This window comes from Bombina bombina, chromosome 6 (assembly GCF_027579735.1).
Source record: "Bombina bombina isolate aBomBom1 chromosome 6, aBomBom1.pri, whole genome shotgun sequence".
NCBI lineage: Eukaryota > Metazoa > Chordata > Amphibia > Anura > Bombinatoridae > Bombina > Bombina bombina.
The window spans coordinates 478900646-478916560 of record NC_069504.1 but is presented as its reverse complement, the minus strand read 5'-3'; the positions used below and the strand labels follow the sequence as shown (position 1 = coordinate 478916560).

The 15915-nt window shown below is 36.8% G+C and overlaps 1 protein-coding gene across 2 annotated transcripts in view; it reads left to right on the top strand.

The window, feature by feature from the left end:
• Window positions 1-15915, top strand: part of USP3 (ubiquitin specific peptidase 3) — a 172534-nt gene that overhangs the window by 24028 nt on the left and 132591 nt on the right. For both annotated transcript variants that reach the window (XM_053717294.1, XM_053717293.1), the window contains exons 6-7: window positions 8388-8470; window positions 8797-8910. In XM_053717294.1, the coding sequence (XP_053573269.1) occupies window positions 8388-8470; window positions 8797-8910 (197 nt within the window). The remainder of the gene's footprint in view (window positions 1-8387; window positions 8471-8796; window positions 8911-15915) is intronic.

Below are 15915 nucleotides of genomic sequence, written 5' to 3'. Positions count from 1 at the left end.
TACAAACCTTTGACTCCTCCTTGGAGTCTCAATTTAGTTCTTTCAGTTCTTCAGGGGGTTCCGTTTGAACCCTTGCATTCCGTTGATATTAAGTTATCTTGGAAAGTTTTGTTTTTGGTTGCAATTTCTTCTGCTAGAAGAGTTTCAGAATTATCTGCTCTGCAGTGTTCTCCTCCTTATCTGGTTTTCCATGCAGATAAGGTGGTTTTACGTACTAAACCTGGTTTTCTTCCGAAAGTTGTTTCTAACAAAAACATTAACCAGGAGATAGTCGTGCCTTCTTTGTGTCCGAATCCAGTTTCAAAGAAGGAACGTTTGTTGCACAATTTGGATGTTGTTCGCGCTCTAAAATTCTATTTAGATGCTACAAAGGATTTTAGACAAACATCTTCCTTGTTTGTTGTTTATTCTGGTAAAAGGAGAGGTCAAAAAGCAACTTCTACCTCTCTCTCTTTTTGGATTAAAAGCATCATCAGATTGGCTTACGAGACTGCCGGACGGCAGCCTCCTGAAAGAATCACAGCTCATTCCACTAGGGCTGTGGCTTCCACATGGGCCTTCAAGAACGAGGCTTCTGTTGATCAGATATGTAGGGCAGCGACTTGGTCTTCACTGCACACTTTTACCAAATTTTACAAGTTTGATACTTTTGCTTCTTCTGAGGCTATTTTTGGGAGAAAGGTTTTGCAAACCGTGGTGCCTTCCATTTAGGTGACCTGATTTGCTCCCTCCCTTCATCCGTGTCCTAAAGCTTTGGTATTGGTTCCCACAAGTAAGGATGACGCCGTGGACCGGACACACCTATGTTGGAGAAAACAGAATTTATGTTTACCTGATAAATTACTTTCTCCAACGGTGTGTCCGGTCCACGGCCCGCCCTGGTTTTTTAATCAGGTCTGATAATTTATTTTCTTTAACTACAGTCACCACGGTATCATATGGTTTCTCCTATGCAAATATTCCTCCTTTACGTCGGTCGAATGACTGGGGTAGGCGGAGCCTAGGAGGGATCATGTGACCAGCTTTGCTGGGCTCTTTGCCATTTCCTGTTGGGGAAGAGAATATCCCACAAGTAAGGATGACGCCGTGGACCGGACACACCGTTGGAGAAAGTAATTTATCAGGTAAACATAAATTCTGTTTTTAAAAATAAATAAATTTATACAATAGCTGTATATGGCCAATTGATCAAGCATTCTTTTTATATATAAAATCATGGCAATACAGCTGGAGACTTTTTCCAAAGCCATTAAAGGGACAGTAAACTTCTTGTAATTACAAGACAACTCTGTTTTCTTGCTATAGAATTGCATATCAGCCAAGTTTAAACATATATATTTTTTAAAGTAATTCACATGTTTGCTGCATTTGTTTTTCAATAGCCAAACTCTACCCACCATGTGTTTTTGCAGATGCTAACCCAGGCTTGAGTCTGCAGATAAAATGGCTAACCACAATCACATTGTTAGTATAAAATGCATTATTTTGAAGTTATTTCTTTTAAAGACAAGTAGGGAGAGATATGTAGCAGGGTTAGCTTTAATAAGTCTGCATGGTGTTTTCCCAGGTGTGAGAATTGTAAACACAACTATTACCAGGGGGGTGAAATATTTAAAATCAATGGTTGTTTAAACTGTACCTTTTTTTTCTTTTGCCATTTATTTATGCGTGTCCGATAAAAAGCACAATATGTAGGTTCTAATATGCGTGAACACTTTTCCACAATTAGCATTGGCACTGCCTCCACACCTTTTTGGTTTAAAGTTTTGCTTTGAAGCACAATAAGCAGATTGAAACCTTTAAATGGTGCATTATTGAGAGGGTGCTTAAACCAAAAAGTGGAGGGGATAGGAACCTTTTGCTAAATAAACTAGATGTTTTGGATATTTAATTATGTGGCACGGGTTCCTCAGGGTCTAAATTTGACTTGATTAACTACCGCAAATAACTAATATAGAGGAATGAGGGCTATTCCTTATTTTTGTTTCTAGAGTGATTTTTCAGATTTTGCATTTAGGATTGATTCAATATACATCTAGATTAGGTACACAGTATCTAAGCATTTAGGACACATAATTTGTACAACTCTGAAATGAGAATGTTGCAGATTTATAATTATGCAAGCTCTAATGCATAGACATGACATCTTGAGTATACCACCTTAAAATTAAATTAGAATTTAAAGGGTCAGTATATGCCTTAGTCATCTTAAAGTCTTCCCTTAGATTAAGCTTCAAATAGTCTCCTGCACTCTTTCTATATCATGCAGCAGGAGCGGTAAAGTTATTTTAATATAAATATTGTTCTTGGCCACTTTGAAATGGCTGCTAAGCTCTGCCCACTGATGAGATCATGATCTAGGCTGCATACGGCATCCAATCACAAAAGGCTAGTTGGATTCAACAGACTGTCAATGCAGATTGCTTAGATGCAGCCCAGATTGTGATGTCATCAACTATATCCATTTTTTACCATTCCTGCTGCATTATATAGAAAGGGGTGCAGAAGGATATCTGCAGCTTAATCTAAGATAAGACCTTCAAGGGACATGAAACACAAATTTTTAATTTCATAATTTAGAAAGAGCATGCAATTTTAAACAACTTTCTAATTTGCTTCTATATATTTTGCTTCATTCTCTTGATATCCTTTGCTGAAAATCATATATAGATAGGCTTAGTAGCTGCTGATTGGTGGTTGCACATAGATGCCTTGTGTGATTGGCTCATCCATGCATTGCTATTTCTTCAGCAAAGAATATCTAAAGAATGAAGCAAATTAGATAATAGCAGTAAATTGGAATGTTTAAAATTGTATTCTCTATCTGAATCATGAAAGAAAAAATTTTGGGTTTAGTGTCCCGTTTAAGATGACTAAATTGACTGTCCCTTTTAATACGTTTTTGGAGAGTAACATAGGATAAACTGAAGTGTACATAACTATGTAAAAAAAATGTTTTTATATGCTTTAATGACATTGGTGGAAAAAGTATGTATTGCATTACTGAAGTATTTATACCATATTAAGGGCCATATTTTCAGTGGAGCATAAACGTTTGCGCGCAAGCAATGTTAGGGTTTCACAATAGTTTGTGTGCAGGTTAAATTGTGCCTATATAACAAGTTGGAAGTAAATGTGATTGCTTGAGCGCATTCACTATTTACGCTAGAATGATGACTGCATCCTCAGTGCTGTGGTTAACTGTTTCACAAAACATAAGTGTCACAAAACACATAAAAAATACATTACAAAGTACACTTACTCATAATAACATGATCTAATAAAAATTATTCATAAAAAATATTGCACTCAAAAGTTACGAGGGCTCAAAGATATGCTTTAACATTGAGATACATGCATATACATTTCTCAAGATGTATATTTATGTACACTGTCAGAAAAAATGTGCAAAAATTGTACCTTTAGGGGTACAACAGCTTGTCACTGGGGCCAGTACCCTTAAAGGTACAACCGCTGTACTCTTTAAAGGGACAGTTTACTCAAAAATTTTCTCCCCTTTAATTTGTTCCCAATGATCCACTTTACCTGCTGGAGTGTATTAAATTGTTTACAAGTAGCTCCTTTACCCTTATATTGGCATTTGAAATTGTTGATTTAGCATGTGGTATCCCCACCTATTCTGAAAGTTTGTGGCCACGCGTACCAGCTATAGATAAGCTTTGTAAACACAGCCAGCAGAAGAAATTTCACTCCCAGTGCGATATAGCAGAGATAAGGTAATAAAATGTTGATTTTCCATTGTTCTCTCAAAGTACTAGTGATTGTTTTAAGGACAGATATAAGATAAAGAAGCAGGTATATGTGCACAATGTGATACAGTAATGAGATCTGATTATACCTACAAGCTCAACCCATTTTATTAGGTTGTGGCTTCAAAACACAAAATCAGAGCTTTAATATACACAAATAAGCCTTAAAAAGCTAATTTTCATAATTTTTTTTTACTCTGCAGTTGGTAAAAAAAGCAATTGTAAACACATTAAGGGAAAAACTATTTTACAGTATACTGTCCCTTTAACATGGGTACAAATTGGTTCCCCTTGCAGATTGTTCTTTTCAAAGGCAAATATGTACGACTGGTGACTAGAATTGGACCTCAGTGCTATGGTACCATAATGTACCCTTGAAAAATGGTGCAAATGTGGCCTTTTAAGTGTACTGCCCCAGTGACAAGCCCTCTGTACCTCATGATGGCAAATTTGTACTCTACACAGCATATTAGAATGCTGTTCCATCAAATGTATTATATAACATTCAAATATGCATTCATTTTATGTGTACTTTTTCAGACAGTATTACAATAGCCAATCAATTGTATATTTTTGGTTAGTGTAGCCAAATAGCAGGTCCTAAAACTGCTACAGGAATTCCTGAAAGAACCAGGATAAACGACCAGTTCCAAAAGAAGCTACTCAACCTGTTTTATTTTACTCTGTACTAGATTCTAACACCCCATTTAACTTAGGGTGACCTGTAATAAAAATGTAAGGAAAGGAAGAGGGATTCAGGGGAGGGATAACTTACAACCATACATTGAATTGTCACTCTATGCAAATTAGTCTATTTCCCCAGTACACATTTCAGTGATGAACCTTCTACCAATAGATGGAGCTGTGTTACACATGTCAAGGAACTTTCAACCAATAGATGGTGCTATGGCATGTTACACAATGTCCATGTATGTGACTGGGGAATGGTTACATTTTTTTTTTATTTTTTTTTTTAAAAAAAACAGGTTCTTAAAAAGCTCTTTATTTTATAGCGTTTAAAACGAACAAATTTCTCTGATTTTAGTTAATACATTTGCTTTATCTTTAAGATTTATCATCTTGATGCTCTAAATATAAAGATTACAATGTTAAGAGCTTATGTGTGATCTAGAACCAGCAACACAGTATCATTGAAGATATGGGTTAAGTATTTTTTGTTGCTTTGCCCACCTCTTGCATATTACCAACAACCATTGAACATTAATTATTTTGTTGTACAACATGTATGTTGAATTAATTTTTGGTGACTGCCAGTTATGTGCAATTAATAATTGAGGTGCACAAATTATATGGACTTGCAGGGTTTGGCAGCCTTGAACCACCCACCCCCTCAACCTTTTAGTCACACAAGTAATTTGTACCTTTTTGGGGGGGATTAAATAGTACAGACATGGACCATTAGACAGTTGGAAACATATTTGTACCTTATTTACCGCTAAATGGTACATATTAGTTCCTTAAGGTGTAATTATGATCCATTGAGGGTACAACCACAGCAGTTGTACCCTAAGTGTTCACAAACGTACCCCAACCGTACCCTTTTTTCTGACAGTGTACAGTATATATAAACACCCAAATACATATGTAAACATAAATATAGAAGTGCATTAGAGCCCTTTTCTGTTAAAGGGACAGTGAACACCAGAATTGTTGTTTTGAAAGATAGATAATCCCTTAATTACCCATTCTCCAGTTTTGCATATCCAACAGTTACAATTATACACGTTTTACCTCTGATTACCTTGTATCTAAGCCTCTGCAGACTGCCCCCTTATTTCACTTCTTTTGACAGACTTGCATTTGAGTGCTTACTCCTGGGTAAATTCACGTGCATGAGCTCAATGTTATCTATAAGAAACACATGAACTAACACCCTCTAGTGGTCAAAATGCATTCAGCTTAGAGGCGGCCTTCAAGTTCTATGAAATTAGCATATGAACCTCCTAGGTTTAGTTTTCAACTAAGAATACCAAGAGAACAAAGCAAAATTAGGGCTAAAAGTAACTTGGAAAGTTGTTTAAAATTACATGCCTTATTTGAATCATGAAAGTTTTTATTTTGGACTTGACTGCCCCTTTTAAGTAAATGGGGAAAAAACATTTATGCAATATTTATATTTAATAAAGGTTTTAACTATGTATTTCCTATACATATGTAACATTCCAATTTTCTGCAGAATGTTCTATGTATTTATTAATAGATCTCAAAATATATATATATATATATATATATATATATATATATATATATATATATATATATATATATATATATATATATATATATATATATATATATATATATATATACACACACACACTGATCCTTCTCCAACTGTGGCAAACAAATTTAATGTAGTTTTAGTGATGTTTCGGGACAACAATCCCTTCCTCTCTCAAGTTAACAATGTGCAAAAATCAGCCTTTAAATAGGCCCCAGATAACACTCCCCTCAAGATCAGCCAATCCAGGCCGAATGATAATCACACCCCTTCAGTGACCAAAAACCTAAATAAAATCATACCCAGAATAATCTCTCATAGAGGTGATCATGCCCCAATCGGACATATGTTTAATGGCAGGTTATAAAAAGCATAGAAAGACAAAATTTAAACAAAAAAAAAACAAACTTAATGTTAGCCTCCTGGCCAATCAGCATCCATTTTGCATCAGAATCTGATACGTCATGCAAAGCAGCCATGGCTTACTCCCCCCTGTCACTAAGGACGCCTGGAGGAACAACAAATCAGATCAACCCTCCTCAATGTAATGGAAACGATCACTCGTCTGCTCACTGAATTATCAACTGATCAAGACTATAGAATAAATTATTGTATTCACACAACAGTACACTCTAGTGTGTCGCATAAAAATATCAAGCTACCATCAGTCAAAATCATTCTAACGATAGCGGTTGTTAATAACGATAAATATTTATACCGGAATACCGCCCTTGACTGTGTCTCCTCCTAACGCTGACAAATAATGAAACCAAAACAATGTCCCCAACTAAGTGGCCGGCAGAGTAACAACAATAATACCACATGTATGTATCACATACCAACAATAGGTCATCGCCGCTAGCTACTATCAGATCGATTCAGATGTAAATAAACAAGGTATCCATGGTAACCAAAGATAGAACGCAGTGTTAGAGTTGCTTTGCATGACTTATCAGATTCTGATGCAAAATGGAAGGCTGATTTTTGCACATTGTTAACTTGTCAGAGGAAGGGATTGCTGTTGTCCCGAAACATCACTAAAACTACATTAAATTTGTTTGCCACAGTTGGAGAAGGATCAGTGAGTGCTTCCTTTTTTGCATTTCTACAATTCCCTTAAAGCACCCTGACAGTTGTCATTGTTGGTGAGAGTGCACATACACCAATTTTTGTATATGTATATGTGTGTGTGTGTGTGTGTGTATATAATATATATATATATATATATATATATATATATATATATATATATATATATATATATATATATATATTTGTTTTTTTTAAATGGAGTTTCTTTTTTTCTCTTGGGCATTAGGCTATGGCTTGTTAGCCGAAATGCGTAAGCCAGCTGATTCTCAGTTGGCTCTTTTACATGTGGATTGTCCTATCATATTTTTAAAAGACTTGTAATAATCTTGGACTTTTTAATCCAGCTGACGGCGGAATTCTTGATCTTGTGAGATAAATAATACAAGTATGCTATACATTTTATATTAAAATCTCCAGGTGTTTATTGTCCCCTTTAAAAGTAATTTGTATACACTCCTTTGATATAGCCACTATGCTTGTTACCAAGAAGTATACACTAATGTGCGTGTGAAATAGTTTTTTCTTTTCAAACCTTTCAAATATTGCAGCACATCCTTAGCCTCACTGGAATATTTCTGTTCATGACCATGAGTGACTTTGCATATGTTCTTAGTAATTCTTAGAGTATGTGTCTCTTCAGACCTGTGCATTTATCACTAAAACAGGTATACTTTTACTAGCTGTGTTTTACCTCTAGTATAAAGTATCACTGTTGATACACATGTAATGAAAAAATGCTTCTTATAAAAACTGAAATGCATCACTTTCATATTCCTTTAAAGGGAGAGGAAAGTCAAAATCAAACTTGCATGATTCAAATAGTGCATGTAATTTGAAGAGCCGTTTAAATTCAATTCTATTTTCAAATTTGCTTCGTTCTCTTAGTATCCCTAGTTGAAAAAGAATATGCACATATCTTACACTAGTGGGAGCTAGCTGCTGATTGGTGCCTGCACACATCATTCTCTTGTGATTGGCTAACTAGATGTATTCAGCTAGCTGCTAGTAGTGCAATGCTGTTCCTTCAGCAAAGGATAGCAAGATATTGAAGCAAATTTGATAATAGAAGTAAATTAGAAAGTTGTTTGAAATTGTATGTTCTGTCCAAATCTTGAAAGAAAATGTTGGGTTTTCCTGTTCCTTTAAGCTGGAAGGCAGAAAGCCCAACAATTTGTTGTAAAAATGTCATTTGATTTGTTTTACACTTTTTGTAGTGATGACATTTCCCTCAATATTGGACTAAAAAATATTGTTATAGTAATACTGTCTTTTATACTGTTCAGGGAAGTACCACAGGTATGTCTGCTACCGGCCTTAGAAATCTTGGCAATACCTGCTTTATGAATGCAATTCTGCAGTCTCTTAGGTAAGTGGAAATTTAGGCTTGTAATGTGCTGAAGTCATGTATTCCTTTAGTTGGGTGAAGATGAATTGTAATACAAATCTACAATATGTACTTTATTATTAATCAGTAGCAAGAATTATAAAAGACAATCACTGGTGGGTTATTACATTCACTCCTATTTAGACTACAACTAAATAGCTTTTTGCCCTGCAACAATGAATGCATTTAACATAATAAAAAAATACCTGCATTTTATTAGCCTGTCACATGTATGCAGCTACTATTGCATTAATTCTTTAAGTAATCATTTATTGTGTTATAAAATAACTTATTTTATTTTCCTACAGCAACATTCAGCAGTTCTGCAGCTATTTTAAAGATTTGCCAGGTGTAGAGCTTCGCAATGGAAAAACTGCTGGTCTCAGGACCTACCATACAAGGAGCCAGGGGGAAGTTAGTGTGTAAGTTACCAAGCAGAGTAATTGTGAACTTGACCTATACATACAGACCATGAGGCACATCAGCCTGCTGCACTGTTGAGTACTAAGGACTGAAATGAGAACTGTTTGTCAATTTAGAATTCTGTTCTTCAATTTTACTACTATTTTATTTTTATGGGCTGTTTAAATTTTATAAAGTGTAATCATTGCTGTCATATAGTGCTCAAAACACGTGTATGCTCTTTGTAATTGTAAAGTATAATGAATTTAAGCCCAGTATTAAAAAAAATACTATTCAAAACAGGGGTACTTTTAATTAATTAAACTTTATAAACATACTTACCTTTTTGTTACAGTAAACAGACCGCCGATCCTCTGCCTGCTTCTCCTGTATTTTGCAGATCGATGACGAAGCCGGCTTCCTCCAATCGTTGCGTGCCCCACGAGCTGGATGCCATTGGGGACCCGCAATGATTGGTGGAAGCCAGATTCGTCATTGATCTGCAAAATACAGAAGGAGAAGCGGGCGGAGGATTGGCGGTCTGTTTACCATAACAAAAATGTATGTATAAGTTGCTTAAAATTGCATGCTCTATCAGAATCATGAAAGTTTAATTTTGAGTATACTATTCCTTTAAGAGTATCTTTTAATACTCAGCTTTAATTCATTATACTTTACAATCACTTTAAGCAAGTAATGGATACAAAAATAACATTTTAGAACTACTTATATATAATTTTTTGAACAAAAAGTACTTTGGGTTATAAGAGTTTCTTTATATTGTTTGTAAATGTGTTTTTTTTTTTTGTTTTTACAACTGTCACTGTTGAGGAAGGTTATGAGCACCTGCTGTCATACATGTTTGTCCTCTGTTTATTTTAAACTGTTGTTCAGTAGTCTATTTTCGCTTTTTACATAGCAAGCTACGTTGGTAAATGATTGAGACTGTTCTATCCCTGTTTTATGGTTTCCTGGTCATATTCCTATGTATTATCCTTTCAAAAAGCCTCTTTTAACATCAGGTCTACAGGGCTGTAATTATGTGTCAGAGCTATTTTGCTATTTTAAATAGTGGCATTGCGATTGTTTTTTCTCCAGGACTCTGGTATGCAATTTTAAAATGAAAAATAAATAACTTCCTATTTATTTTCATTTTTCAACAAATTCTGCCAAATCTGTGCTTGCATTATTATATTTTTAAATCTTGAGTTGACATTTATGTGAATTATAGGTATTGGCAATAATATTTCTCTTGACCAATAACGAAGCCTAAGCCTCAAGATAGAGAAAGTGTGCTAACAAGCTAAAAGTATACACACCACATTAAAAGATATTTAAATTTATTAAATGAAATAGACAAATTACATAAAAACATATATAGAAATTAGCGGTAGGGACGTCTCCCTTATATAAAAAATAGTAGTCCGTGCAAATATTTGCAAATAGCAGCTAACAATTAGTAGGATGTAAATAAATGTTAAAAAACAATCATAATCTTAAATGTATGGCATAACACTGATAATATTCATAAAAGCAAGGATTATTAATAAAAACAAGCACCAAGTTCAGAAATATAATCACAGTGCAAATGGCCGTGTGCAAATGAGCATCAATATTGTAGCATTACGGCTTGAATTCGTAACAAATTGGTGCCACAAACAGATACAATGTACTGTACCGTGAGTCAAGAGGGTACTCGGAGGGTGTTACCGAGGAAAGGAAATCTTACGGTCAAAGCTTGGACCTCGGCTGTAGTGACTGCCGTTCCTGGAAAGTAGAAGTGTACAGACCTCTGCACATGTGAGTCGGCGTCTGACGTCACAAACTTCCGCTCTTCTCAGGTAATAGATTGTCGTTCCAGCAGCGTGAGAAAGAAAACAGCTGATTGCTGTGTGCTGATGAAAACTTGCTGCAAGAGCAGATTTAACTGCTGTAGATGTATCCGTTGTTCCAATAAACTGGTAGGGCACAAGTTATCCCTTACCTTGGGATATACAAAGATACTGGTAACCCGGGTTAAAGTTGCAGTACAGGCTGTACTGAGATATCCCTTAGTGTTTCAAAGATACAATGTCAGTGTCACATATGCAAGCGACGCGTTTCACCCTCCCTTGGGCTTTATCAAGATGCATGTGACAGGTAACTGAGAGCCTTTTATAGTGATCCATTCATTTGTAATTGGTTAATGCATTCAGTTGTAAAGGTAACACCCTCCAGGTGGTTAAGGTGGTATCTTCATTACTTCTCCCTTTGAGATCTATTTCCTTTAGTTGCTAGGTAACACCCTCTTTGCAATTAAGGTGGTATATCCTTGGTGAATCATTATAGATTTTATGTGCTTGTTGATAACAAATTATATATTAAAGACATTAAATATAAAAAAGCTGTCTGTGCATTACATAAACAATAACGGCTGTATTGTAACAAAAAACCATACTGGTTTTGTGAGTTGCTCGTTCTGAATATAATTATAAGCTAAGAGAAATTGTCTTATATATTATTAGGCACTCCCTTGAGTGAACATATATGCTATAAAAATATATTTACATTATGTCAAGAAGATAAATATAAAATATCTTATAAATAAGTGAATGAATATATAGATGAAAGTAAATTAACAGTATAAAAAAAGTGTGAACCTATCAAAATAATTGAAAGTATGTAAAGTGCATGTGCATGTGAATAAAAAGTGCTACTGAACAGATTTATTCAAATAAAAATGGGGAAAGGTCCAATTCTGAGTTGAGGCCTTTTGGAAATAAAGTGTCGTATTTGTAAATCAATTCAGCTTCTTGTATTAAGAGTGATTTTTCTGTGTTACCTCCTCTCCAATGTCCTTTGACTTTTTTTATCCCCCAGAAATTAAGTGCTTTAGTGTCCCTGTGATGTTTTTCTTTAAAATGTTTATAAAGTGAAGTGTCATCCCTACCTTTTTCTATACACAACAAGTGTTCCCTAATTCTATCCTTTAGGGATCTAGTGGTTTCACCAAAATAAAAAAGATTACGTGTACATTTTAATGCATAAATAATATTTTTATGATTGCACCTAATTAGATCTTTAATTCGAAAATTAATTTCTGAGCTGTTTATTTTTAAAGTCTTCAATTTAGAGCTGTGTTGACAGGCCTTACACGTATAACATGGAAAAAAACCTGCTGGTATTTTACCCTCTAAGTCTTTCTGAGTTGGATTTTTATTCCTTTTCAGTTCAATGGGAGCTAGCTGCATTTTAAAATTATTCGCTCTTCGAAAAATAAAAGTTGGTTTATCTGCCAGGTGTTTCCCAATTATGTTGTCTTCTTTTAAGAGGGGCCAGTGTTTTTTTATTATCTTTTTGATTATATTATGATCTGCACTATAATTCGTGATAATGGGAATAATATTTCTCTTGTAAGGTGTATCCAGTCCACGGATCATCCATTACTTGTGGGATATTCTCCTTCCCAACAGGAAGTTGCAAGAGGATCACCCACAGCAGAGCTGCTATATAGCTCCTCCCCTAACTGCCATATCCAGTCATTCTCTTGCAAACTCTCAACATAGCTGGAGGTAGTAAGAGGAAAGTGGTGTAATATAGTTAGTTTTTTCTTCAATCAAAAGTTTATTGTTTTTAAATGGTACCGGAGTTGTACTATTTTATCTCAGGCAGCATTTAGAAGAAGAATCTGCCTGCGTTTTTCTATGATCTTAGCAGAAGTAACTAAGATCCACTGCTGTTCTCACATATGTCTGAGGAGTGAGGTAACTTCAGAGGGAGAATGGCGTGCAGGTTATCCTGCAATAAGTTATGTGCAGTTTAAGTTTTTCTAGGGATGGAATTTGCTAGAAAAAAGCTGCTGATACCAGATTAATGTAAGTTAAGCCTAAATACAGTGATTTAATAGCGACTAGTATCAGGCTTGCTATCAGAGGTATATACTCTGATTAATGTGCAATATAAATCGTTTGCTGGCATGTTTAATCGTTTTTATATATGCTTTGGTGATAAAACTTATTGGGGCCTAGTTTTTTCCACATGGCTGGCTTGATTTGACTAGAAACAGTTTCCTGAGGCTTTCCACTGTTGTAATATGAGTGGGAGGGGCCTATTTTAGCGCTTTTTTTGCGCAGTTAAAATTACAGACAGACACATTCAGCTTCCCTCAGCAGTCCCCTGCATGCTTTAGGACATCTCTGAAGGGCTCAAAAGGCTTCAAAAGTCATATATTGAGGAAGGTAAAGCCACAGTGGAGCTGTGGCAGTTGTTGTGACTGTTTAAAAAACGTTTTTTTCAATTTGTTAATTCGTTTTTTGTATTAAGGGGTTAATCATCCATTTGCAAGTGGGTGCAATGCTCTGCTAACTTGTTACATACACTGTAAAAATTTCGTTAGTTTAACTGCCTTTTTTCACTGTTATTTCAAATTTTAGCAAAATTTGTTTCCCTTAAAGGCACAGTAACGGTTTTTTATATTGCTTGTTTAACTTGATGTAAAGTGTTTTCCAAGCTTGCTAGTCTCATTGCTAGTCTGTATAAACATGTCTGACATAGAGGAAACTCCTTGTTCATGATGTTTAAAAGCCATGGTGGAACCCCATATGATAATGTGTACTAAATGTATTGATTTCACTTTAAACAATAAAGATCAGCTTATATCTTTAAAAAAGACTAACTCTCCCCACGTGTCAGACCCGTTGACTCCCGCACAAGGGACTCACGCTAAAATGGCGCCAAGTACATCAAAGACGCCCATAGCGATTACTTTGCAGGACATGGCGGCAATCATGGATAATACCCTGTCAGCGGTATTAGCCAGACTGCCGGAATTCAGAGGAAAGCTCGATAGCTCTGGGGTTAGACGTAGTACAGAGCACGCAGATGCCTTAAGGCCCATGTCTGATACTGCGTCACAATATACAGAAGCTGAGGAAGGAGAGCTTCAGTCTGTGGGTGACATTTCTGATTCGGGGAAACCTGATTCAGATATTTCTACTTTTAAATTTAAGCTTGAGAACCTCCGTGTATTGCTTGGGGAGGTGTTAGCTGCTCTGAATGACTGTGACACAATTGCAGTACCAGAGAAATTGTGTAGACTGGATAAATGCTATGCAGTGCCGGTGTGTACTGATGTTTTTCCAGTACCTAAAAGGTTTACAGAAATCATTAATAAGGAGTGGGATAGACCCGGTGTGCCGTTTTCCCCCCCTCCTATTTTTAGAAAAATGTTTCCAATAGACGCCACCACACGGGACTTATGGCAGACGGTCCCTAAGGTGGAGGGAGCAGTTTCTACTTTAGCAAAACGTACCACTATCCCTGTCGAGGACAGTTGTGCTTTTTCAGATCCAATGGATAAAAAAATTAGGTTACCTTAAGAAAATGTTTATTCAACAAGGTTTTATCCTGCAGCCCCTTGCATGCATTGCGCCTGTCACTGCTGCTGCGGCGTTCTGGTTTGAGTCTCTGGAAGAGGCCTTTCAGACAGCTACTCCATTGACTGAAATACTTGACAAGCTTAGAACACTTAAGCTAGCTAATTCTTTTGTTTCTGACGCCATTGTTCATTTGACTAAACTTCAGGCGCGTAGGGCATTATGGCTTAAATCTTGGTCAGCTGACGTGACTTCAAAGTCTAAATTACTTAACATTCCCTTCAAGGGGCAGACCCTATTCTGGCCTGGTTTGAAGGAAATTATTGCTGACATTACTGGAGGTAAGGGTCATACCCTTCCTCAAGACAGGGCCAAATCAAAGGCCAAACAGTTTAAGTTTCGTGCCTTTCGAAACTTCAAGGCAGGTGCAGCATCAACTTCCTCTGCTACAAGACAAGAGGGAACTTTTGCTCAATCCAAGTCGGGCTGGAAACCTAACCAGTCCTGGAACAAAGGCAAGCAGGCCAGAAAGCCTGCTGCTGCCTCTAAGACAGCATGAAGGAACGGCCCCCTATCCGTTAACGGATCTAGTAGGGGGCAGACTTTCTCTCTTCGCCCAGGCATGGGCAAGAGATGTTCAGGATCCCTGGGCGTTGGAGATCATATCTCAGGGATATCTTCTGGACTTCAAAGCTTCCCCTCCTCAAGGGAGATTTCACCTTTCGAGATTATCTGTAAACCAGATAAAGAAAGAGGCATTCTTACGCTGTGTGCAAGACCTCCTAGTTATGGGAGTGATCTGTCCAGTTCCACAGTCGGAACAGGGACAGGGTTTTTATTCAAATCTGTTTGTGGTTCCCAAAAAAGAGGGAACCTTCAGACCCATTTTGGATCTAAAGATCTTAAACAATTTCCTCAGAGTTCCATCGTTCAAAATGGAAACTATTCGGACCATCCTACCTATGATCCAGGAGGGTCAGTACATGACCACAGTGGATTTGAAGGATACTTACCTTCACATACCGATTCACAAAGATCATCATCGGTTCCTAAGGTTTGCCTTTCTAGACAGGCATTACCAATTTGTGGCTCTTCCCTTCGGGTTAGCTACAGCTCCAAGAATCTTTACAAAGGTTCTGGGATCGCTTCTGGCGGTCCTAAGACCGCTAGGTATATCAGTGGCCCCTTATCTGGACGACATCCTGATACAGGCGTCAAGCTTTCAGATTGCCAAGTCACATACGGACATAGTTCCCCTCATTTCTCAGGTCACATGGGTGGAAGGTGAACGAGGAAAAGAGTTCTCTATCCCCACTCACAAGAGTCTCCTTTCTAGGGACTCTGATAGATTCTGTAGAAATGAAGATTTACCTGACAGAATCCAGGTTATCAAAGCTTCTAAAATCTTGCCGTGTTCTTCATTCTATTCCGCGCCCTTCGGTGGCTCAGTGTATGGAAGTAATCGGCTTGATGGTAGCGGCGATGGACATAGTGCCATTTGCGCGACTACATCTCAGACCGCTGCAACTATGCATGCTCAGTCAGTGGAATGGGGATTACACAGATTTGTCCCCTCTGCTAAATCTGGATCAAGAGACCAGAGATTCTCTTCTCTGGTGGCTATCTCGGGTCCATCTGTCCAAAGGTATGACCTTTCGAAGGCCAGATTGG